General features: G+C 53.8%; 3 protein-coding genes across 3 annotated transcripts in view; 1 reads left to right on the top strand and 2 right to left on the bottom strand.

The window, feature by feature from the left end:
* The first annotated feature begins 781 nt into the window (after positions 1 to 781).
* Positions 782 to 3,520, top strand: LOC130397162 (galactose-3-O-sulfotransferase 2). The gene is made up of 3 exons (XM_056604831.1): positions 782 to 1,079; positions 2,087 to 2,353; positions 2,463 to 3,520. Exons 1-3 carry the CDS (start codon positions 964 to 966, stop codon positions 3,442 to 3,444), a joined length of 1,365 nt encoding a protein of 454 aa, XP_056460806.1. The 5' UTR covers positions 782 to 963; the 3' UTR covers positions 3,445 to 3,520.
* Positions 3,521 to 3,909: 389 nt separating this feature from the next.
* On the bottom strand, positions 3,910 to 9,771 carry LOC130397114 (cysteine protease atg4da-like). Its single transcript, XM_056604827.1, has 11 exons — positions 9,560 to 9,771; positions 8,745 to 8,993; positions 8,525 to 8,608; positions 7,919 to 8,092; positions 7,374 to 7,644; positions 6,635 to 6,699; positions 5,963 to 6,120; positions 5,439 to 5,517; positions 5,264 to 5,340; positions 4,812 to 4,931; positions 3,910 to 4,437 (listed from the first exon to the last, which is right to left on the bottom strand). Exons 1-11 carry the CDS (start codon positions 9,582 to 9,584, stop codon positions 4,291 to 4,293), a joined length of 1,449 nt encoding a protein of 482 aa, XP_056460802.1. The 5' UTR covers positions 9,585 to 9,771; the 3' UTR covers positions 3,910 to 4,290.
* Positions 9,772 to 10,109: 338 nt separating this feature from the next.
* Positions 10,110 to 22,991, bottom strand: part of LOC130402280 (microtubule-associated serine/threonine-protein kinase 1-like) — an 18,505-nt gene continuing 5,623 nt past the window's right edge. The window contains exons 2-14 of the mRNA XM_056606428.1: positions 22,490 to 22,655; positions 21,816 to 21,917; positions 21,388 to 21,510; positions 21,008 to 21,117; positions 20,730 to 20,890; positions 17,653 to 17,903; positions 17,138 to 17,371; positions 16,008 to 16,237; positions 15,509 to 15,631; positions 15,068 to 15,201; positions 14,068 to 14,255; positions 12,439 to 13,721; positions 10,110 to 12,363 (exon numbers count right to left, since the gene is read on the bottom strand). Coding sequence (XP_056462403.1) covers positions 12,100 to 12,363; positions 12,439 to 13,721; positions 14,068 to 14,255; positions 15,068 to 15,201; positions 15,509 to 15,631; positions 16,008 to 16,237; positions 17,138 to 17,371; positions 17,653 to 17,903; positions 20,730 to 20,890; positions 21,008 to 21,117; positions 21,388 to 21,510; positions 21,816 to 21,917; positions 22,490 to 22,655 — 3,369 coding nt within the window. The 3' untranslated portion in view covers positions 10,110 to 12,099. The remainder of the gene's footprint in view (positions 12,364 to 12,438; positions 13,722 to 14,067; positions 14,256 to 15,067; positions 15,202 to 15,508; positions 15,632 to 16,007; positions 16,238 to 17,137; positions 17,372 to 17,652; positions 17,904 to 20,729; positions 20,891 to 21,007; positions 21,118 to 21,387; positions 21,511 to 21,815; positions 21,918 to 22,489; positions 22,656 to 22,991) is intronic.

The raw sequence follows: 22,991 nt of genomic DNA, 5'->3' as shown, positions 1-22,991 counted from the left end.
CCACTGCGCATGCGTTGCCTGCCGGGAGACCGTTTCCCGCATGCGCAGTACGTGCTGCGCTGCAGAGGAGAGGAATGCAGGGGAGGGGGGAGGCTGACCGTGGGGGGATGGGTGTGTGCGAGTTAGAAAGCGGTCGCTCTTTATCACATATGCAGTGCACACACAGACACACACACACACACACACACACACACACTCTCGCTCTCTCACACACTCGCACGGGCACACACATACATATACACTCTCTCTCTCTCTCTCTCTCTCTCTCTCTCTCTCTCTCTCTCTCTCTCTCTCTCTCTCTCTCTCTCTCTCTCTCCCTCCCTCTCTCTATCTCACATGCACACACACACACACACACACACACACACACACACACACACACACACACACACACAGGCGGCATTATTAATGTATTGATTAGTTATTAATCTATTTGATTAATTTCACAAATTGGTGTGTACAAAGCAACAAAATAGTCAACGAGATAATGAGGATACACACACAAACAGGTACACACACAAACAACCCCCCCCCCCCCCCCCCCCCCCCACTGTCACTGACACTGTGGCCTGTTTTATTTTGGTTATAAATTCATACATATCCATCAGGATTAACACAGCAATCACCTGAATCCTGTTGATAATTTGGGATGTTTTTGATGAAACCGTGTCACTTCCTCGTGTCATAAGCATCCTGTTGTGTTGTGGCAGTTGTCGTTGTTGTCGTTGTGGTTGTTGTTGTTGTGACTTGGTCCTCGCCGGCTCCTGTCCTCCAGGCCACCGTACCGAACGGCTGCCGACTGCCTGATCCAGATTATAGGTCAGCCGTCCGCCCTAAGTCTTCCCTGGGAGCAGAGGCAGCGCTGTGTGTGTGTGTGTGATTGTGTGTGTGTGTGCGCGCCATGCCCGCAGCGAGCCGCCCGCCACCAGACAGCAGGGGTCCAGGACCGGGCCGCGGGGAGACATGGCCCTCCGTCGATGGGCCCTGCTGGTCTGCCGGCGCCGCCCCACCCCCACCGCCCTCCTGGTGGCGCTGGGGGTCACCGTGCTCCTCGCTCTACTGCCGCTACGACCGTCCAGGTAAACAAGCTGGGGCTGGGGTCGGGCCACCCTGTCGGCGGGACCCTGTCGACTGTGTGCAGGAAGAACTAGGAGATTGCTGCCCTGCCTGGTTTCTAAAACCACGATCTGCTACATAGATAGAAAGCAGAACTGTCGGTTGCATCTCAACTCAATGGTGTTCTGAGTGCATTTGATAGGCGAGAGAGAGGGAGAGAGAGAGGGAGAGAGAGAGGGAGGGAGGTAGGGAGGGAGGAAGGGAGAGAGGTAGGGAGGGAGGGAGGGAGGGAAGGAGAGAGGTAGGGAACTAGGTGTGGTGGGGGACGGGTTAGGTGTTAGGGAGGGTTAGGACCTATAGGGACGGAGGAGAGATGTTATGTGGGTGGGTTGGCTCAGATCAGACACCACACTTCACATCAGCATTGTGGAGATAAGCGTGATGCAACGGGCAGATCCTGGGAGCTGTCCTATAATAATGCTTTATTCATGTTTAATTCCTTAAAGGTTGGGTATGGAATTCTCTTTTTGGGCCATTTTTGAAAAATTACTTGAAATCCTTTGAAAACCCACTTACAGCCACTGCGTTAGAAGTACTGACATGAAAATTAAACAAGTCAATCATCTGTGGAACGGGCAGGGCTCGAAAAACTCCAGCCAATGATTTCCAGACCCGCCCAGTGGCATTGGACAGTAAGTACGTCAATCAAACGGTCGTACTGCACTCCCCCTCCCCCGCTCCCCGCGCGTGACCCCTTCGTGCACGTACTCAAAGCTTGTGACCCAGAGCAAGCTTCTGTTTGTTGTTATCCTGCGGTAGCTACTGGAGCTAGCTTACTAGCTAATGGCTCGCTCTCGCGCATCTGTGTTCGCATGTGTTCGCTCGTGCATGATTGCGCGTCCATGTACTTGGAATGGGTGGAGTCAGAGTTAGAGTTGAAGGAGAGGGGGTAGGACCATTTGAGTTGTGTTTTTTCAAAATCTGTTTCGCAAATCCCATACCCAACCTTTAACCTTCCTTATCTCCAAAGCCGTTCCTGGAGGATAACATCAGGGGAGGTGAGAGAGGAGAGGCCCGGCGAGAAGCCAAGCAGAAGGGGCTCCCCGGTGGGCCTGGGCTCTGATTGGCCATGGAACACCACCCAGCAGACCCGGGTCACCTCCCCTCCCGTCGTGTTCATCAAAACCACCAAGACGGGCGCGGGCACGGTGCAGAACCTGCTGTTCCGCCTCGGGGAGAGAGAGGGTGCCACCTTCGCCTTCCCTCGCGACAGCTTCACGTTCAGATACCCTCACAAGTACCTAGCAGTCTGTATCTCTCTCTCTCTCCCTCTCCCTCCCTCCCCCTCTCCCTCTCTCTCTCTCTCTCTCTCACATTAAAAGTCCGCTCTAAACCTCTCGCTGCAGGTTCCGGGCGGACTTCGTGGAGGAGCTCCCTGAAGGCTCCTCCCAGTTCGACCTGCTGGTCAGCCCGCTGAGGCTCCACCTCCCCGCACTCCGTCAGGTCATGCCCCCGGACGCCGTCTACGTCACCGTGATCCGCGACCCCGTTGCCACCTTCGAGTCCGTCTTCTCCACCCACGCCTCCGAGGTTCCCGCCTTCCGGCTGGCCCGGGCCGCCGCCGCCGCCACCGTCGCCGCCACCGCCCCGCCCACCACGCCCCTGGAGCTCTTCCTGGAGACCCCGGAGCGCTTCTGGGACCCCGGTCGCCCCGGCAACGGCCTGGCCAGGAACCCCATGAGCTTCGACCTGGGGCTGGACTCGGCGGCGGGGGCGGCGGGGGGGAACTCTTCGGCGTGGGAGGCCGAGCTCGCGGCACTGGAGGCGGGGCTCCGGCTGGTGCTGATCGCGGAGCACCTGGACGAGTCGCTGGTGCTGCTGGGCGCCCTGTTGGGGCTGGAGGGGGAGGAGCTGGCCTCGGTCCGCCTCAACGCCCGCACCCTGAGCCACGTCACGCCGCTGGGGCCCCGGGCGCGGCGCCGCGCGCGGGCCTGGAACGCGGCCGACGCGCTGCTGTACGACCGCTTCCTGCGGCGGCTCTGGGAGCAGGCGGGGCGCTACGGGGCGGAGCGGCTTCGGGGGGAGGTGGCCCTGCTCAGGGCCTCCACCGAGAGGGTCCGGCGGCGGTGTGTGGCCCGGGGCGGCGTGGCCCCCGGGGGCCTGGAGGAGCTGCTGAGGCCCCGGCAGAGCCCCGGGGCCACGGTGCTGGGGTACCAGCTCAGGGCCGACCTCAGCCAGCAGGAGCTGGGCTTCTGCGTGAGGCTGGTGCTGCCGGAGAGGCAGTACCACGCACACCTCTACTTCCAGCAGTACGGGAGGGACCTGAGGCCTAGCTCCACCTCTAACCCCACCCCCAACTCCACCCGCCGCAGTACGGGAGGGACCTGAGGCCTAGCTCCACCTCTAACCCCACCTCTACCTCTACCCCCATCAGTACAGGAGGGACATGAGGCCGACCTCCAGCTGTACCTCCATCAGAAGAGACATGAGGCCCAGCCTCACCCCCAACCCCATCAGTCCAGGAAAGACATGAGACCCACCCCCACCTTCAACAGAAAGCTGTAGAACAAACTATTTTCACACAAAATACAATTTCCTCTGATTACTTTGAGACACAGTGTTTTGTCTTTTCCTCTCATCCCTCTCGTGATCTAGTGGGGTAGGACTGGTTGTTTTTAGGTCTGCGTGTGCAGGTCATGTGGTCCGGGGAATCCTAGTCTCTAATCCACTTAACCGCGCAGGAGGCGAGCGTCACATGATGAGCAGAGCCACGGGGGGGGGGGGGGGGGGGGGGGTCATGGGGTTAAGTCGGAATGGAGAGAACGAGATCAAACATTCACAGGAAGCCTCAATCAGAAAGAAGTTATTCTTGGGAGAGTCGGTCAATCTCGTAAAGATGTCTTATTTATTTAAAGGCAAACAATAACACAAGAGCAAATAAAATATATAAAACGTATGATATTTACATTAAAATCCTCTTCATTGTCAGATTTACATCGACTGCTATATTTATGCTTTCATAACATAATAATACAGCAATAAAAACTACTACAGTCTCCACCGGTTGGCACCGATTTGATCTCCAGGCTTCTCCAGAAGGACCTCCTCTTCACCGCTAGCTGCTCCCCCACTTCCTGCTCCTCCCCCACTTCCTGCCCCTCCTCCACTTCCTGTTCCTCCTCCACTTCCTGCTCCTCCTCCACTTCCTGATCCACCTCCCGGTCTTCATGGAGGTCAGAGGAGCACAAACTCCTCCACGCAGCCGCTGCTGGGCGTCCTGGTCCGGGAGGGGGGGTCTGGGGGTTCCGAGGGGCCCCACGTCTTCTGACTGGGGCCCTCAGAGAAGATGAACATGGGGTACTTCTCACAAGAAGACAGAGCCTAGGAGGGAGAGGAGGAGTACATTAACTCTTCATTTTTAAACGGATTGCATTTATTCAGCGCTTTTCTAACCAGTGGCCACTCAGAGACGCTTTACAATGCTGCCTCACAATCACCCATTCATGCACACATTCACACACCGACGGCAGAGTCAACCACGCAGGGAAGCAGCCAGCTCGTCATGAGCAGTCATGGTGAGGCGTCTTGCTCAGGGACACCTCTGCACTCTTCTCCGAGGAGCCGGGGATCGAACCAGCAACCTTCTGGTTACCAGCCAACCCGCTCTACCTCCTCAGCCACATATGAACGTTAAGCAGCCAAACAAAGGCCAGACTGAGGTCTGACCGGGACCAGGGACCCCCCCCCCCACATACCTCATTGACGGCGGCGCACATGGAGCCAAAGTCCTTCTGCGTCTTGGCGTAGAAACCGAAGGTGCAGCTGGGGTCCATGCGGCTGAAGGACATCTTCCTGGGGTACTTACAGTGGAACGACTGGAGAAAACACCAGAAGAACACGGAGAGAGCGTGTGAGTGAGTGAGTGAGTGAGTGAGTGAGTGAGTGAGTGAGTGAGTGAGTGAGCGAGTGAGCGAGTCTTTCAAAGTCTGCTTTCCTTGTCCCCTAATTTCAACCCAGTCGAGGTATTTAACATCTTTATAAATTACATATTCATGCTCCAGGTTCCTCTCTGCGTAAAGATCATGCAGGAGACCAACACCAACCGAACATGAAAGAAGAAGTGAAAGTGGGCAACAAAGTGGAAGTGGGAGAGAAAGTGGAGACAGAAGCCAAAGTGAAAGGGAAACCAGGCCAGACGTCTTCGTACCTCCAGAGGAAAGTGCTCCTGCCTCACGTCCACGGTGGGCTGACAGTAGTGGGGGTCCAGATACAGCAGGTAATCCCCTGGCATGAACAACAATAACACACCAAGAGTATCATGAATCAATGTCCTAGTAACAACTGTTTAAATCAATATATGAATATTTAATTCCGTGACTGACCCTGGAATCCGATGAAGAACAGAGAATGCTTCGGTTTGCCTCCGATGATTCCCACGCAGCATTCCAGCATCAACAGCCTCTACAGAGGGGGATCCAGGAGGATGAGAAAGTGGTCTTCAAATAACAAACGGACTGTGCTGATCTCAGATCTGTACTGTCAGGGCCGGGGGTCCTCTCATACTCATGAGAAACACTAATGAGACCATTTTGAATCGTTTCAAATTAAATTGAGTCCATGTTGTTTGGGACAGGGGAACTTCAGCTAGAATCCACATATCCACTTAGCATTGTGTAGCATCTTATCCTAGCTGTCTTTTGTTGTATACGGGAATGGGTTAACCTGACCTAGTCATCGTTAGTGCTTGGCACTTGGTTCTATGAACGTCCTTACTGTACCGACAGTGATATATTGTTGTTTCTCTTTCTTATGACAAATGTACTTATTGTAAGTTGCTTTGGATAAAAAAACGTCTGCTAAACGCCCTAAATGTAAAGCGGCAGTTGTTTGGTCGGGTTTTGCAGACCTTGACACAGGCGGTGTAGGAGGGGTTGAGGTCCTGCCCCCCCAGGCGGACCGGGACCAGGACCAGCAGGGACTTCCAGGCCAGACCGGGGCTGCCCTGCAGAGAGCCGTCTCTGGGGAGGGGCTCCCGGCACAGCCGCCTCACGTCCTCCAGGTAGACTGGAGACCCAGAGGGAGGGGGCGACAGGGCAGGGGGCGTCGGGTGAGGAGCCAGCATGGAGGCCAAGCAGGGGCGCGTTCAGATGTAAAGTGTGTGTTCGGGTCGGGGGGGGGGGGGGGGGGGGGGGAGGCCTGAACTAGAGGCCGAACACGGACCAGTGTGGACGGACAGCGCAACTATTAATCAAACATAGTGTAAATATTATATAGTCCATATGGGGAATATTACTAATTCAAGTTGTTTGTTAGCAATACCACAAGCTGCTGACGTCAGCAATGGGCTACATTTTAATTAGCATTGATTTCATACCGTGATTTTGCATACCGTTAAACCGGAGTAAGCAACGTACCGTACTGGTAAAACCTGAAACTGCCAAACCCTACAGTTCTGTTTTTAGTAGAAAGTGTACGGCTATACCTCTACAGTAGTTCTATAGAACTAGAACCGGGCTGTGTAGCTACAGGTCACTCACTGAATCCTAAACAGGCTCAATGGGAGGGTTAACCTTCTTACTGGTGCAGTCCTGAGCCACGTACACCGCCAGGTTTGGAACATCAGCTGCTGCCGTCACAGCCTTCCTGGAAGGCGCACACACACACACACACACACACACACACACACACACACACACACACACACACACACACACACACACACACACACACACACACACACACACACACACACACACACACACACACACACACACACACACACATATAGTCCTAGTTAGACTTTAGTACCTGTTTAGAATATAGTCCTAGTTAGACTTTAGTACCTGGTTAGAATATAGTCCTATTTAGATTATAGTAGTTCATTAAACTATAGTACTTGGTTAACATGAAGAACTTGACATATAGTACTATAGTATTTAGTACGCAAGGTGGTAGGGCCGATCGATTATGGAAAAAATCATAATCAAGATTATTTTGGTTAATATTGAAATCAGGATTATTTTGAAACATGATGTATTTATTCAGCATGTCTCTCCCAAAAAAAAGAGAAAATGTTCAAATCTAAAATAATGTAGATATGTATCCAGCTGTTCTGCACTTTCTATAAAACATTTAATGCAACAAAAAAAAAATATATATTTCGAAATTCGATTACATTAGTTTTGTGATCGTTTGACACTAATATTGAAATCACAATCAAAATTGGGTTAAACCCCCAGCACTACGAGGTGGTACAACCATGGCCTCCTCAAAGTGGTTCAGGTCCACCCTGACCCTCCGGTCCCGTCGCCCCTCACCGTAGGATGTGAGCCACGATGGAGGGTCCGTACCAGTCCCCCGCCCGCTTCCCCGAGCTGCGCCCCAGCTCCACCAGCCGGGGGACCCCGAAGGGCGCCGCGGGGTGGTCCCCGAACCACGACACCACCCGCCGGTGGCCCTCCTCCACCCGCACCGCCAGCTGGGGCTCCAGGCTCCGTCTCCTCGTCCAGGGAGCTCCTCCCCCTTCAGGGGTGGAGGGGAGGTCCAGGTCGTCACGGACCCCCAGGTAGCCCTGTGACCAGGTCCAGCCTGGGGGGGCACATACAGACACACACATGTTATAACAGGGTCCACCCTTACCCTAATTACTCTAATTGCCAGTCTGCTATTTAAAACCGAAAATGAACTACACTGTTAATTAATATTTCACTATTTATTCATTGGCTGCTCCTTGATCGTGTCGCCTAAACGGCAACCACTCGATTGGCTGCTACCGGGTTTTATGCGATCCCACCGGTTATCCGATAGGTTGATAACTCGTTGGCCGAATCCCTGATTGGCCGGCTCCCTGATTGGCCGTTACCAGGAGGCATCAGGTGACGCAGCAGGCTCTGGGCCAGCAGCATCTGTCCGGTTCGGAGGACACACCCCCAGCCGCTGTCGGAGGTCAGCGAGCAGCCGGCCAGCGGCGGGAACCCGCGGCGGTAGGTCAGCCAGAGCAGGGAAGAGAAGCTGCAGTGGAACTGCCGCCGGGCCCCTGGGGAGACACAAAGGAGAGGAGCTACAGACAGCAGGAGGAGCTACACACAGCAGAGAGGAGGAGCTACGCCACAGAGGGGAGGAGCTACACCACCGAGGGGAGGTCCTACAGACAGCAGAGGGGAGGCGCTACAGACAGCAGAGGGGTGGAGCTACACCACAGAGCAGGCGCTACACCACTGAGGGGGGGAGCTACAGACAGCAGAGGGGAGGAGCTACACCAGTGAGAGGAGGAGCTAGAGACAGCAGAGGAGGAGCTACAGCCCTGAGAGGAGGAGCTACACACAGCAGAGAGGAGGTTTTACACACAGCAGAGAGGAGGAGCTACACCCAGCAGAGGGGAGGAGCTAGAGTGGAACCACTGCCGGCCCCCTGGGGAGAGACACCTGATTGGTTGAGCTGGAATAACTAAAAAGTTGTAAACTCCTACCTGATTGGTTGAGCTGGAAGCAGTGTCCCAGTATGGTCACTGGGGAACTTTGACTAAAGCGGGACTTCTGCTTTAGAGTCCAGCCTGAGTTGAATAAATCAGACCGATCGGTAGGATAATGAAAATAAAAACATAATTAACCATATGTGATACCGTATATGTTGGAACAGTATTGCCTTTATATCTTGAGTGACAGCCGACCAGAGGCGGGCTCACAGACCGTATTTGAGACTGTTCCAGGCAGACACCAGCTTGGACTTCAGTTTGGGGGGCCGGCCTTCCTCCAGCTCTCCCCTCTGCTCCTCCTCCTCCTCTTCCTCCAGGTCCATGGTGATGCCCCGGGACCCCAGGGAGTCGGAGGAGACCAGGAGCCAGTCCTCGGTGGTCTCCTCATCTGGAGGGGGGCTGAGGTGACCGTGGACCTCACAGACCCCCCCACAGACCTCGGCAGAGGAGCAGCGATCCATAGCTGCGGAGGACATGGATACACATATTTTTAATTGCCATGGCAACACACTCCGAGATGCTGCGTAGTGTACGGTTACCATGGGAACACATAACCACAAAGCGCTGTCGAGTTATTGTGGACGCACAAAAAAAAACGTAGTTTCTCATTCGGGGGAACGGACCGTGATGGAAGTGAGACCGTGACGGAAGTCACGCTCTAAAATAATTAGACAATCACGCATGAAACAAACCAGGTGACCATCAACCTTATGACCCTTTTTCAAAGTTGTATCGCAGAGTTGTACAGTGTAATAAAGAAATCAATGATGCTGAATAATTTCTTTGTGAATTCATTAGCGATGATCCAGACATCCTTCTTGAATTATTGTATTTTAAATTCCCAGAGAAAAGATGAGACAACTGAATACAAAATAAACCAATATCAAAAATATATATTTTTACAACCCTTACGTTACATGTCCTCCCTATACACTAGTGCCACCTGGAGCATGTAAAGTATGATTATATGCCTAATATCGACATGTATTCGACCTTTCTGCAGTAATCAGACGCAGGTATAAACTCTACCTTCGTTAGTGTACTCTCCGGTCATAACATCTCCCGATACTTCTCAAACCACCGACCACTTCCTCGTTGTTAACAGTTTAGCGTATTCCTGATCGACAGTACATTTAATCATTCAGGTGCAGATCGATAAGCGCCTTGTTGATGAGATGTGTCAGAAGAAGTGTCCGTCAGTGGAAGGTTCGACGGACCTATATGAAGCCATTGGAGCTGGAGGGGTGGGTGACTTCCTGTTTATTTAATGCCACACTATGATTGGTTGATAGATGCCCAATCACGAACAGAAATACGCCTATAATGTTATTTTCAATCGATAGTAGCCTATAATATTCGCACAATTAGATCAAAAAACACGACATATTATTTAGAATAAACTCTGTTCATTGTTTCCCTGTCTACTTGGTTATTATTATTTTTATTAAAACAAAAAACTAAAACGATGTTTACAAATGTATCTGTTAATGTAGGCTACTAATATTTGGATCCCAATAAACATTTAAATACAAATAAAATAGAAAACAAGACATGATGAACACAAACAATCGATCTCTGCTTTTATTATTATTTTCTGCATCAGTTTTCCACCAAACTGTACTGGAATCTGTTACAAGGTCATGAAGCGAGTTCAACAGTGAGGACAATTATGTGGTTATTATAATACAAAAAGAATAGGCTAACACTAACAGACGTACATGGACAGATACACATCCAAACCCTCATAGAACAACACAAATAAAAACACATGAATATCGGCAAAACGAATCTGGTCAGACAACAAAACAACTGGATTTCTGTGGCAAAGCAGTAATTCAACACACACACCAACACGTTGAAATAAATTAGGTCATCAATTAGAAAAAGTAAAAAAGAATAAATAGTTTTCAGACTTTCAGACATAAAGTGCAATTTTCTCATTCTCTCGCATGAATAAATTACTGGGCATTTAAAATATAAAATGCGTTTCCTCCGGTTCGATATGTTCAAAGCATCGTTAGATCACGTGGTCATGCTCCGGACTGCAAGAGTAAAGGTAAAAAAGCAAAGGAACAGTTCCGCGGGTATCGGGTATCGAGTCTGCGACGCGCACTAACACTAAAAAATAAAGCTAAACACTCACATCCTACTCGTTCTCGTGGTGTCATACTCCTCACAGTCCACCAGGTGGCAGCAGTCTAACACCAGGGGGAATCTTTACACGTCGTTTCAAGTCAAGCGCGTTACGCAGGAGAAGATATGTGACGTCAAAACTAGGAAGCTGCTGGAAACCTAAATCCCGGCGTGCACGGCTGGCCTACCACTGTACCACTGACTGCAGGGCACTGCGACTCACTAGGGCACTAGAGGATTGCATATCATCATTATAAACACCACTGTAAACAACAACACCACTACGACCCAATCACGTCTCTCCGCTGACTACGGCGTAAAATGCTACGGTTGCATAAACGCACAGGAGCGATAGAGACGGGAGGGGGGGGGCTAGCCTACGTACCTTCAGTGCGTTAGGTTCTTAGCGCGGGTCATGTGACAGAAGTCCCTTTACATCTAACACATACACACACGCACACACACACACACTAAGGTATTCACGTGGACGGCTGGACTCTCATTGCACGATTCACAAACAGTTCGGTTACGTCTTAAACTGGAGAACTGCTCGCTCCGCTTATTGCAGGCCGCCAGACACAGCCCTTAAACACGAACAAAACAAACCCGTCACCTCGCCCCGTTGCCACGCCGACCGCAGCAAGCGGTTCTGTGCAAGAAACTAAAAATCGAGTATTTCAGAAGACGAGCATGAAGTCGTTTTGAGCTTTTGGATCAAACAACCGCAGTGACCTTTGAGTGATGGAGATATCGGGTCAAATGGGCCTGAGTGACACCAGCTGGTTGGGGAACGATCGGGGAACTTCCACTTTCAGTTCCTCGTCCAGCTGGGGTTAGGAACCGAGGTTGACCCAAATGGCGGCTGCGTGAATGAGGACCGTTTCCTCTGTGTTAAAGAGCTCTGCAGGTGTCTACTGTCCCCGTACGTCAGGGGTAATGCCCGGTGATGGTCAGGGTGCGGCCTCTTCGCGTGAAGGTTACGGTGAAGATGCTCCTAGGTGTTTCTTGTTTTTGGTGGTGGTCTGTCATCGAGGTGTTCACAGTGTTAACTATCGTAAGGTCTGTAGTATTCTCTCATTAAATATTCTTTTTTTTTTTTGTTGATCATGTACAGTGCACTAAACATGCATTAAGACACACACTGCTCTCTAACTCTACACAACACACCGTGGTCCAAGGTACACACAGACACACAACACAGTTTGCACATATATCAGAACAGTGGTTGATGCACCTTAGGTATGTTTACTTTATAATTACGTAACTCTAGTGTTTGTTAAATCGTTTTCTTGGCGTGAAAGGTTTGCTTCATTCAACAGGGGGAGGAGTCTGCTAGTTTTTTTGCCGAGTGGCGTTTGCTGTTTGCTGCTACAGTTTGTCTCTTCAGAGCGTAAAGGCGTCGACCGGAGGCCTGGGAGTCATCAGAGCGTCCCTCATCACGAGGAGGGCTTGGTGCCTCTCCCGGCCCCCCTCTCAGCCGGGGCCGAACCTGGGGCCCCCGGCTGCGAGGGCCCCTTCATGGGCCCCAGCACGGTCTTGGCCACGCTGGTGAGCGTGGTGACGAAGCCGCCCCCCCCGCCGGGGGAGCCCGGGCGGGGCCGGGCGGAGCACGGGGAGGCGGCGGCTGAGGAGGGGGACATGGGGTTCTCCTCCAGCACCTCCAGACGGGCCCGCTCCTCCCGGGGCCCCTGGCAGCCCCTCTGGGGTTTGTGGGGCGGGGGGGCCGCGGCAGGGCGGGGGGGGGAGGGGCCCGGGGCCGCTGGTGCTTTGGCGACTTTGGCGGTTTTGTCCACGCCGCTCATCTCTCCTTTGACCTCCCCGTCCCACCCCCCCCGGGACGGGTCTGGGGGGGCGAGGACCCCGGACTTCTGGGCGGCCCCTGCCTTGTCTCTCCCGGCGACGCCTCCCCCCTTCTCCTCCGCCTTGTCCGGCGGTCTGGTCGCCGGCGGTCCAACCGCGCCCTTCACCCCATCCCTCGGCGGCGGGTCGCCGGTCCCCAGAGGGGGTCTGGCCTGGATGGGTCTGGTCTCACTGGGGGTCTTGCTGGTTATGCTCCCCAGAGCGGGTGTACCCCCGGTGCCAGGTGTGCTGGCACCAGGTGAGCCGGCGCTGGGCCGCTTCTCTCCAGGAACAGGTCGGTCCGGGCCGGGCTGGGCCGGGCCGGGACCAGGTCTAGCCTCGGCGGCCGCGGCTGGAGCGGCTGCACTCTTCGGTGGGCCGGCGGAGGGGGCCGACCTGAGCGCGTCCACGGCGGTGGTGGTCCTGGGCTCGGCCCTGAGGCTTGACGCCTTGGTCTGAGTCTCCGAGTCGGCCGTGCGTCCCTTCTTCTCCCTCTCCTTCTCCTTCTCCCTGGGGGGCGCGGGGGCCTCGCGGCTCAGCGGCGACTCCTGCCTGCCATACCTCCTGGCGGGCCGCAGCCCGTCGCCCGCCTCCCCCACGGTGGGGGGCGAGGGGGTGGTGGAGGAGGAGCAGGAGGAGGGCGGGGAGGGGGGCGCGGGGCCGTTCTCCCCCTCCATCTCCAGCAGGCTCTGCAGGCTGTGCTCGCAGTGGAACGAGTCGCGGCGGTAGTCGCCGTGGGACACCTCCAGGCTGTGCTTCCTCAGGGTCACGCCCCCCGTCAGCGGGGAGGGCGAGGAGGAGGAGGAGGAGGAGGAGGCGTGGTGGGAGGAGGAGGAGGAGCCCCCCCCGGCGCCCCCTCCCCCGCCCAGCTTCTCGGCCGACTGGACGCGCTGCAGCAGCGGCGAGCGGGGGGGCTCGGCGCTCTTGGGGCGGGGCCGCGAGACGGGGGGCGAGGAGTGGAGCTTGGCGGGGAAGGCCTGGGTGGTGTTGGAGGAGCCGGGGGTGTGGCCGGCCAGCGGGGGGGGGGAGGAGGTGGTGGGGGAGGGCGTGTGGGCCAGCGGCGACAGCGGGATGTTGCCGGCCGACTTGCAGCGGGCCGAGCGGTACTGGCGGTGCAGCTTGGGGGAGAGGCCGTGCAGCGAGCTGGGACGCATGTGCTGCTGGGCGGCCGGGGAGTTGGGCGTGCTGGAGGCCGGGGTGCTGCTCTGGGAGGAGGGGCCTGGGGACCCCCACACAAGAGGTCAGCAGGAGCAACACCGGGTGAGATGTGTGTGTGTGTGTGTGTGCGTGTGAGTATTGTATTTGTAGTGGGCGTGAGTTTGTGTTTGAGCATGTGCGTGCTGGACGCATTGTGTGCGTGCGTGCATGTGCGTGCGAGTGTCTTTGCATGGGTGTGTGTGCGTGGTTGTGTGTGTATGTGCACGTGCGCGTGCGTTTGTGTGTCTGTTGTGCGTTTGTTTGTCTGTGTGTGCGTGCAGACAAACACGCACATGAGTTGTCGACGTGTGTGTGTGTATTATATGTATGGGTGTGAGCATGCGTTTAGGCGTGTGTGGGGTCCTCACCGGGGTAGGGGGTCTCGGGGGCGGGCCGGTAGCCCTGCGTGGGGGAGCGGGCCGACAGGGCGTGGGTGGGGGAGGCGGGCAGGCTGTCCCCGCTGGACAGAGAGCGTGTCAGAGAGGACAGGCTGCGGCTGGTGTGGAGCAGGTTGGACTGCTTGGTGATCTTACGGAACAGGGAGGAGCGCTTCTTCCTGAGGGGGGGAGGAGACTGACAGCTTTAGACTGAGGAGGAGGAGGAGACTAACAGCTTTAGACTGAGGAGGAGGAGGAGACTGACAGCTTTAGACTGAGGAGGAGGAGGAGACTAACAGCTTTAGACTGAGGAGGAGGAGGAGACTGACAGCTTTAGACTGAGGAGGAGGAGGAGGAGACTGACAGCTTTAGACTGAGGAGGAGGAGGGGAGGAGACTGACAGCTTTAGACTGAGGAGGAGGAGGGGAGGAGACTAACAGCATCAGACTGAGGAGGAGGAGGAGGAGGAGGAGAGGAGACTGACAGCTTTAGACTGAGGAGGAGAGGAGGAGGAGGTTAGGAGGGGAGGAGACTGACAGCTTTAGACTGAGGAGGAGGAGGAGGAGGAGGAGGAGTCACACATTAGACTGAGGAGGAGGAGGAGGAGGAGGAGGAGGAGAGGAGACTGACAGCTTTAGACTGAGGAGGAGGAGGAGGAGGAGGAGACACACATTAGACTGTGGAGAAGGAGGAGGCACACGTTAGAATGAGGAGGAGGAGGAGGAGGAGGAGGAGGAGGGGGGGAAGAGGAGGAGTAGGAGAGTAGTATACATCCAAAGTATGCTTGTGTTATTCTTAGATGTGGATTATTATAGTGCAAAAGCATATTGTGGCTGGTCAAATATCAGAGTGACTGCTTAATGTTTGAATCCACCAGACACAGGCTGGTGCACCCAAGAGTTATCCTGCTCATGTAGAAAATAAAGAGGAAGATCAGAACAAAAAACAGCTCTGAGAGTGAGTAAGAGAATAGTGAGCTTGTGTGACGTACTCCTGCCCCTCCTTGGGCCCGGTGCGCTTGTTGCGGCGCGCCATCTTGGACCTGTAGCTGGACTTGCGGGCGGGGCCCACCTTGATGGAGGTGTTCTCAAACGGGGTGGTGGTCACCGTCACCTTACTGCCACTCTGAGGAAACACACAGCACAGGCATGAGGACTGACAGACAGACAGGTAGACTGACAGACAGATGAATAGACAGGTAGTCTGAGTGACAGACCAACATAAAGACAGATAGACAGACAGAAAGACTGTCAAACAGATGGATAGACAGGGAGTCAGACAGAGAGAGAGAGGGGGTCAGACAGACAGGTGGTCAGACAGACAGAAAGGTGGTCAGACAGAGAGAGAGGGGGTCAGACAGACAGGTGGTCAGAGAGACAGACAGGTGGTCAGACATACAGGTGGTCAGACAGACAGGTGGTGAGACAGGTACCTTGAGTATGAGCTCCACCACCTCTGTGTGGACCAAACCGTGGACCGACTCCCCGTTGACGTGAGTGATGAGGTCACCGGCACTAAGCCCCGCCTCCTGGGCTGGCCCTCCTTCCTCTATGTGCTGATTGGTTGAAAAAATAAGGTTTAGACAATAGGCTGCTTTCCATCAGCAAACTCTAATCTGCAGTTAACTTTCTGGTGGTGACAATTTATTTATCAATTGAATTTACTAATTACAGCAAAAGTGAGAGTTGTATTGTCAGATATCGTAAATAGTAGTATTATTTATATCCTGTATTTTTTTTATTCCTTACAAGCATAGTACCTAGTTTTTCCACCATAGCATTATATAGGCATAACCAAATATGACCATATATAGGCATAACCACATAAGATAGTATATGGGCGTGATCTATTAGTACGCCCATTTCCGGTCCTAACACACCAACCCTTATATGGGCGTAACCCGGTCCCAGCACAAATGGGTTGGAGCTCACCCAGACCATGTGGTGCACGCTGTACACGTCGCTGTCGCCCATGTAGACGCGGATGGCGCGCAGCGTGAAGCCGTACTTCTTCCCCGAGCGGTGGATGGTGATGGGGGAGCGCAGGGCGCTGACCGTGGGCGAGTAGTCCCGGCTGGGGGAGGAGTCCCGCGACGAGGGGTTGGACGACACGGAGCGCGGGGACATGGGGGAGGCCAGGGGGGAGGTCCCGTGCTGCTCCACTGGAGAGGGGGGGGGGGAGAGAGAGGAGGAGGAGAGAGAGAGGAGGCCTGGGTTAGAGCTCTGGGGCTGTGGCCATAACGCTTCTCAACCAAACTTGCACTTCACACTTGTACTTCACTTGTATTCCCGTTCACGTGAAAGAGCTTGACATTCTGTTGCTCCAGTATTGATAAGATGATGCTAAATGGGCAGCAGTTTAGGGCAGCATGTGGATCAGGAGGGTTGTCTGACCTCCGAAAGGTTGCTAGTTCGATCCCAGTCTCCTCTGAGCCAAATGCTGAGGTGTCCCTGAGCAAGGCACTGTGTCCCTGACCCTCACTGCGCCTGATGAGCTGGCTGTCCCGGGTTGACCCGGCGGGCGTTGTCTGAATGTGTCTGACTGTGTCTGACTGTGTCTGAATGTGTGGCAGTAATTGTGGCCCTGCAGATCTGAACGGAGCTATATAAATGTCATATAAACCATTATGGAGCTACAGTGGTGTGTTCCACTTCCCACTATACTATACTGGCACGGCTCGGTACAGTTCGGCCGCCCAAAGTGCCAATGGGAAAAGACAGACGTGTTGAACCACAGATGTGCGGCTTGTGTACCTGTGAATACAGATGAGTGAGCGCTTGCGTGTGTACCTGTGTGTGTGTGTGTATGCCTGTGTATGTGTGTGTGTGTGTATGCCTGTGTGTGTGTGTGTGTGTGTGTGTGTGTGTACCTGGGTGTGTGTGTGTGTGTGTGTGTGTGTGTGTGTGTGTGTGTGTGTGTGTGTGTGTGTGTGTGTGTGTGTATGCCTGTGTGTGTGTGTGTGTGTGTGTGTGTGTGTGTGTGTGTGTGTGTGTGTGTACCTGCGTGTGTGTGTGTGTGTGTGTGTGTGTGTGTATGCCTGTGTTTGTGTGTGTGTGTGCACCTGCGGGGATGATGACGGACAGCGCGGTGGCGGAGGCCGACTTGATGACCTTGGCCCCGGGCCGCGGGCTGAGCTTGTCCCCGTCGACCGACAGCTGCTGGTGGCGGACCCTCCTGAGGACCAGATCGCTGGTGGCCCCGCCCCGGGCCCCTGACCCCCCCGCCGGGGCCTCGGGGGCCCCCGGGGCCGCAGCGCCGCTGGGGGCGGAGCCATCGGCCGGCCGCAGGAGCTTGTCTGGGGGAGAGAGAGAGAGAGAGAGAGGCAACAAGAATGGGTGAAGGATGACAAATACAAAATGGCAGCTCAATACTAACTTAATCCGACACCAAGCACCAGAGAAGAGTTGGAAAGAGACTCGAGGAATACAGAAAGCAGGGAGAGGGACGAGGATGGTGACGGGGAGGGTGCAACAACGAGATATATGACATGCCCTGTGACCACACACACAATCAGCTTCAACATCACTACGCAGTGGCTCCTCTCCTATGCAGCTGTCTCCCCCCATCTCTCCCTACCTGCCGCTCCTCCCTCCTTGGCGCTGCTCCTCAGGTCCCCATGGCTGCAGGAGGAGGGGGCCCCCTCCAGCGAGGCCCCCCTGGTCTTCATCTGCTGCGTCCTGCTGCCCAGCGTCAGCTCGCCGTCGCCCTCCAGTGGCGAGGCGAAGCGGTGCGTGTCCATCAGCGCCGAGAAGCGGCGGCGGGCACGGGCGGACGGCGGGCTGGAGTCGCTGTCGGGGAACGAGACCTCGGAGCACGACAGCCGCTTCCTGGGTCACATGACACACCGAGGGGCGGGGTTAACTGTCAGTCGTACAGAGGTTTGATTGGTTAATATGAGAGGGACTGTCACACATGGAATGGGTATGACTCTACCGTTACGGTTCAGTCATTAAGCACGACTCGATGTGAACACATCAATAAATGAACATATGAATACATGAACACACGAAGACATGAACATATGTAGCCATGAACACATGAATATATGAATGCATGATTAAATGAACGATGCATGAAGACATGAACACACAAAGACATGAATGCATGAAGACATGAAACCATGAACACATGAATACATGAAGACATGAATACATTCAGCAAGGTGCATCGTGCTGAAAGGTACCTAAAGGTTGGGTGTGGATGTCGGGGGTGGAACCTAGCACCTTCCTCCATCAGTAGGGAGTCAAACAGCCTAACCAACACTTGATCCACCATGACCCCCGCGACACCTCCCTCAGTCCTGCCACAGGACCGGGAAAACACCCCCACAAGCTGCCGGAGGGGTTCCCACTCCTGCTGAGACAGCTGCTCCTGCTGTTAATTGGCCGTTACCGGCTGGCTGCTCAGAGATTGGTGCTCACATGCGTGATGAAACATGATTTACTGAGGCGCCCAGCGAGGAAATGAATTGCAAGGAAATCCTCGTTAAGGAGACTTTTATCCAGAGAGCCAGACCAGACCAACTCCTGCTTAACGTTGCCAGACCGCCATGTTAAAGGTGCCATGGCATGAAAATCTCACTTTACGAGGTTTTCTAACATAATATGAGTTCCCCTAGCCTGCCTATGGTCCCCCAGTGGCTAAAACTTGCGTTCGGTGCAAAACGAGCACTAGGTGTTCTGCTCGCCTTTGGAAAAACGGAGGCTCAAGCGCGCTGTTTTTGAATGTGGTTTCATATGTCGTCACATAGCATCTAGGCTCCTCCCCTTCATCTGCCTGGCCCGCCCAAAGAAATTGGGCCTGCTCGCACGACCGTGCGAGCGCCACATGTGTGTGTGTGAATACACACACTGTAACGCAAGTGTTTCTTGTCGGTTCTTTGACGTCTCTTGTATTTCTGAAACAAGACTGTAGTGGGGGTTATCTCAGCCATGGTTGAGAAGGAATTTGGGGAAAGGAACTTTGGCTTTGACTCCGTGAAGTACATGAACTGCAACATGCCGCCGGTTGCCGCGAGGCACCACCGCCGCGAAGCACCACCGCCCAGCAGCGGGCAGCCGGCAGCAGGCAGCGCGCGGTTCAGTCTACTTCAGATTGATTTGAAAGTGGAAGAACCAGAGACGTCGGAGAACCCAACAAAGTCGTTTGTGATTCATAATATCGTCTGGAGGCGCACACAGCTTTTGGCCGTGATAATATGTATTATATGATATAGATATCTATGTAGGCTATCATATGATATTATTTAGATATAGAGCTCCAGGACTGTAACGCAAGTGTTGTACACTTCCTTGTTATCTGGATAACCGTTCTGCTTTTGGTGTTATGGCGCATAACTCGTCGGACTCTCGTCTCTGGTATTTCTACAACGAGACTCGTGGGGGTTATCTAAGCCATGGTTGAGAATGAATTGGGGGAAAAGAACTTTGGCTTTGACTCCCTCAAGAACATGAACCACGACATGGAGGAGAAAGGGATTGTTGGCCGCGAATGTCTCCCACTTGAGCCCCACTTCCTGCTGCCGAGGGACCACTGCCTCGGCGCTGCAGGAGGCGAGGTGCCTAAGTGCTGCCCGGGAACAATCCCTTTCGCCTCCATGACGCGGTTCAGTCTACTTCAGATTGATGTGGACGTGGAAGAATCAGGAACGTCTGAGAACCCAACGCGGTCGTTTGAGATTCATAATATCGGCTCACACAGCTTTTGGCCTTGATCATATATATTATATGATATAGATATCTATGTATATGATATTATTTAGATATAGAGCTCCAGGATTCCCGTGTGTTCTAGAATATTTACAGAACACGGCTAAAGGCTGTGTGCGCCTCGCCATTGCGATACATCCACTGTAAACAGAGCACATGGTACCCTGGCTGCAAGCTGCTCAGGGCCACACCCCCACCCTCCTCCTTGACCCGCCTCGCTCCTCCTCATTTGCATTATAGCTACAGACACCAAAACAGCACATTTGGGGGAAGCTCAATGTGCGACTGGCTCGGAGTGGCTGTAACTCTGCACCACGTCTGAATTTCGGGAACGTCTTTGAATACTGTGTTAGTGGCCCACTAATACCTATATTAAAGCATCCATAAAATAGCATGTCATGGCACCTTTAAGGAGGAGCAGGGTTCGAGTTAGGTGGGAGCCAGTGGGAGCTGAGCTCCCATAGAGAGAGGTCTGGCTCCCATGAAAGCAGCAAACTAAAATATCTGTGGGGGTCTCTGAAAATACAGCAGCATAATATTGTAATTACAAATAAAGCTATTTTCCCTTCCACATACAGAGAAATATTGACGGTAAGTAAGGGATAATAGAACGCCGGTCATTATCAGGAAAATAAGCCCAGACAGGGCGAACCGGACAACGACGCGAAACGGAGGTGTCTTGCTTCGACCTGAAGGGGCTTATCAGCGCAATGCCGGTACGGACTCCCCCCCCCGTCAACAACTGAGCGCAAGGCTGGTGCGGTCTCCCCCACCCCCGCCCTCAACAACTTTTAAGAGACCTCCACAGAGCTGGAATCATAACTCGAACCCTGAGCAGGAGTTAAGGTGCTAGGAGGCAAGGGATCAAGGATTCTTCACACCCCTCTCAGAACTGATAACCATGCACTTTGTCACAGCATTCCCCTTCAGGCGGGCTCCACTCACATCTCTGGTGAGCCGGTCCTCCAGGTCTTCTCCCTGAGCGTCAGGCTGCCCAGGCTCTCCCTCTTGGCCATGCGCTCCTCTCGCGGGACCTTCTGCTCGCGGCGGGTCACCACCGAGGGCTTGTGCTCCAGCTGGGACAGGTGCTCCATGCTGCTGTACACCTGCAGGCCCAGAGAGACACTGGGGGGGTCAACTCAGGACCAGACCAGGGTCATGTTACAGGGCAGAACCAGCAGACCAGGACACGGTGACGGAACACAGGGTGGTAGAACCGGTACCTTGCTGAAGCGCGGGGAGCAGGAGGAGAAGCGGTGCATCTCCACCGGCTCGTCGTCGTTGGTGTCGTCCTCGTCGTAGGAGTGCACGTGGTGGTAGCGCTCGGAGCGGGCTGGGGACGCACACAGAGGCACGCACACACACATACGCACACACACACACACACACACACAGGGAGGCACACACACACACACACGGATACACACACACACACAGATACCACCACACAATCACACATAGACACACACACACATACGTTGAACAAACCCCTCATGGACTTCATGACCAGTGTATCACCATCAGAATGTCATTCATAGTAACCCTGTAGGTCCACCTATGAGCGCCCCCAGTGGCCGACTCGTGGTACTGCAGGGGGACCTACTGTCGAAGTAGCTGGTGTCCTCCTCCGACTCCAGGTTAGGGATGAACTCGGCCTTCTGCCTCAGCAGGCTGTTCCAGTCCACCTCCAGGAAGAACGAGTGCTGCTTCACCTCGAAGGCGCCACCTACAGGACGGGAGGGGGACGACAGAGAGACAAGGGGATATCATGAGATCAGTGGTGGATCCAGATGAGTAGCTGTTCTTTTGTTACTTCGTAGTTTTTCTAGATTTGTAGTTTCTAGCTAGATATTTGTAGACGTTATTTGTAGTTTTTAGTCGTTTTTGTTCTTAGATATATATTACAGAAGCTAGTAGGTGGTTGTTCTAGATCTCTAGATTGTTCCAGAATAGTGGGTGGTTCTAGATCTCTGGATTGTTCCAGAACGGCGGTCGTTCTTCCAGAGTGCCCCAGCCCAAGCGGTGTGTTACCTGTGCCCAGGCGGGCCAGCGGGTTGGTCTGCAGCAGGGTGGAGATGAGGTGCTGGGCGTCAGCGGGGAGCGCCTCCTCTCCCTCCGGCCACATGATGTCGTCTGCACCAGGAAGGACCAGCGTCACACACACCCCCATGGAAGACAAGACGGCACGAACACCACCGGGGAACAGAGGAACACGTTAAGGAGGGAGAACCGACAGACACCAGCAGATCGCTGGCGTAGATCGGAAGAAGTACGTTCTTCAGAGCAGTTTGAGATTTCGAGGAGTTCAGAAGAAAGGATCTCTAACGTATAGGAAACAGGTCTGTTCTTCCGAACAACTCGAAATCTCAGACCTCTTCCTATACTACTAGATTCCGAACTCTTCTCATTCTACTAGTATTCTGAACTATTCTACATCTCGAACTGCTCGGAAGAACAGACCTCTTCCGTTCTTCCGTTCTTCCATTCTTCCATCCAATCCGATCAATCGCAATTCCTAATTTCGAGCAGTTTGAGATTTCGAATAGTTCGGAACAACTTGGAACTTTGACTAATTCGGAACTTCGGAACTACTCGAAATCATAAATCGTGATTGACTGATGGAATTTCGGGGAATGACTGCTGGGCACTAGTAGATGTGTCCGGGTACATCGAGACTGGAGGCATGTCAGCATCCGGGTCCTCACCTGTGATGACTTGTCCGAACAGCTCCTCCGGTGTGTCTCCGAAGAAGGGCACGCAGCCCACCAAGAACTCGTACAGGATGATGCCCATGGCCCACCAGTCCACAGGCTTACCGTAGCCCTGCCTCAGGATCACCTCCGGGGCGATGTACTCTGGGGTCCCGCACACCTTGGGACCACACACACACACACACACACACACACACACGCGAACACAAACACACACACACACACACACACACACACACGCGCACACAAACACACACACACACACACACACACACACACACGCGCACACACACACACACAAACAGAGGTTCACAGCTGTTAGGGTTCAGTCTGACACACACTGCTGGGGGTACGGTAGCAGGTTCCAAGGGGGTATTTAATTCGATTTTGCTTTGTCATATTAGTTGATCATTTCTTACTGAAATTACATTGATTTGTGATGATCAATAAATTAGGATCAAAAATAGAAGTAAGCCGACAATGATGAAACGATGAT

Source organism: Gadus chalcogrammus, chromosome 2, assembly GCF_026213295.1.
Source record: "Gadus chalcogrammus isolate NIFS_2021 chromosome 2, NIFS_Gcha_1.0, whole genome shotgun sequence".
Classification (NCBI taxonomy): Eukaryota; Metazoa; Chordata; class Actinopteri; order Gadiformes; family Gadidae; genus Gadus; species Gadus chalcogrammus.
Note: the sequence above shows the minus strand (reverse complement) of the source record. Positions and strands in the feature narration are given on the sequence as shown.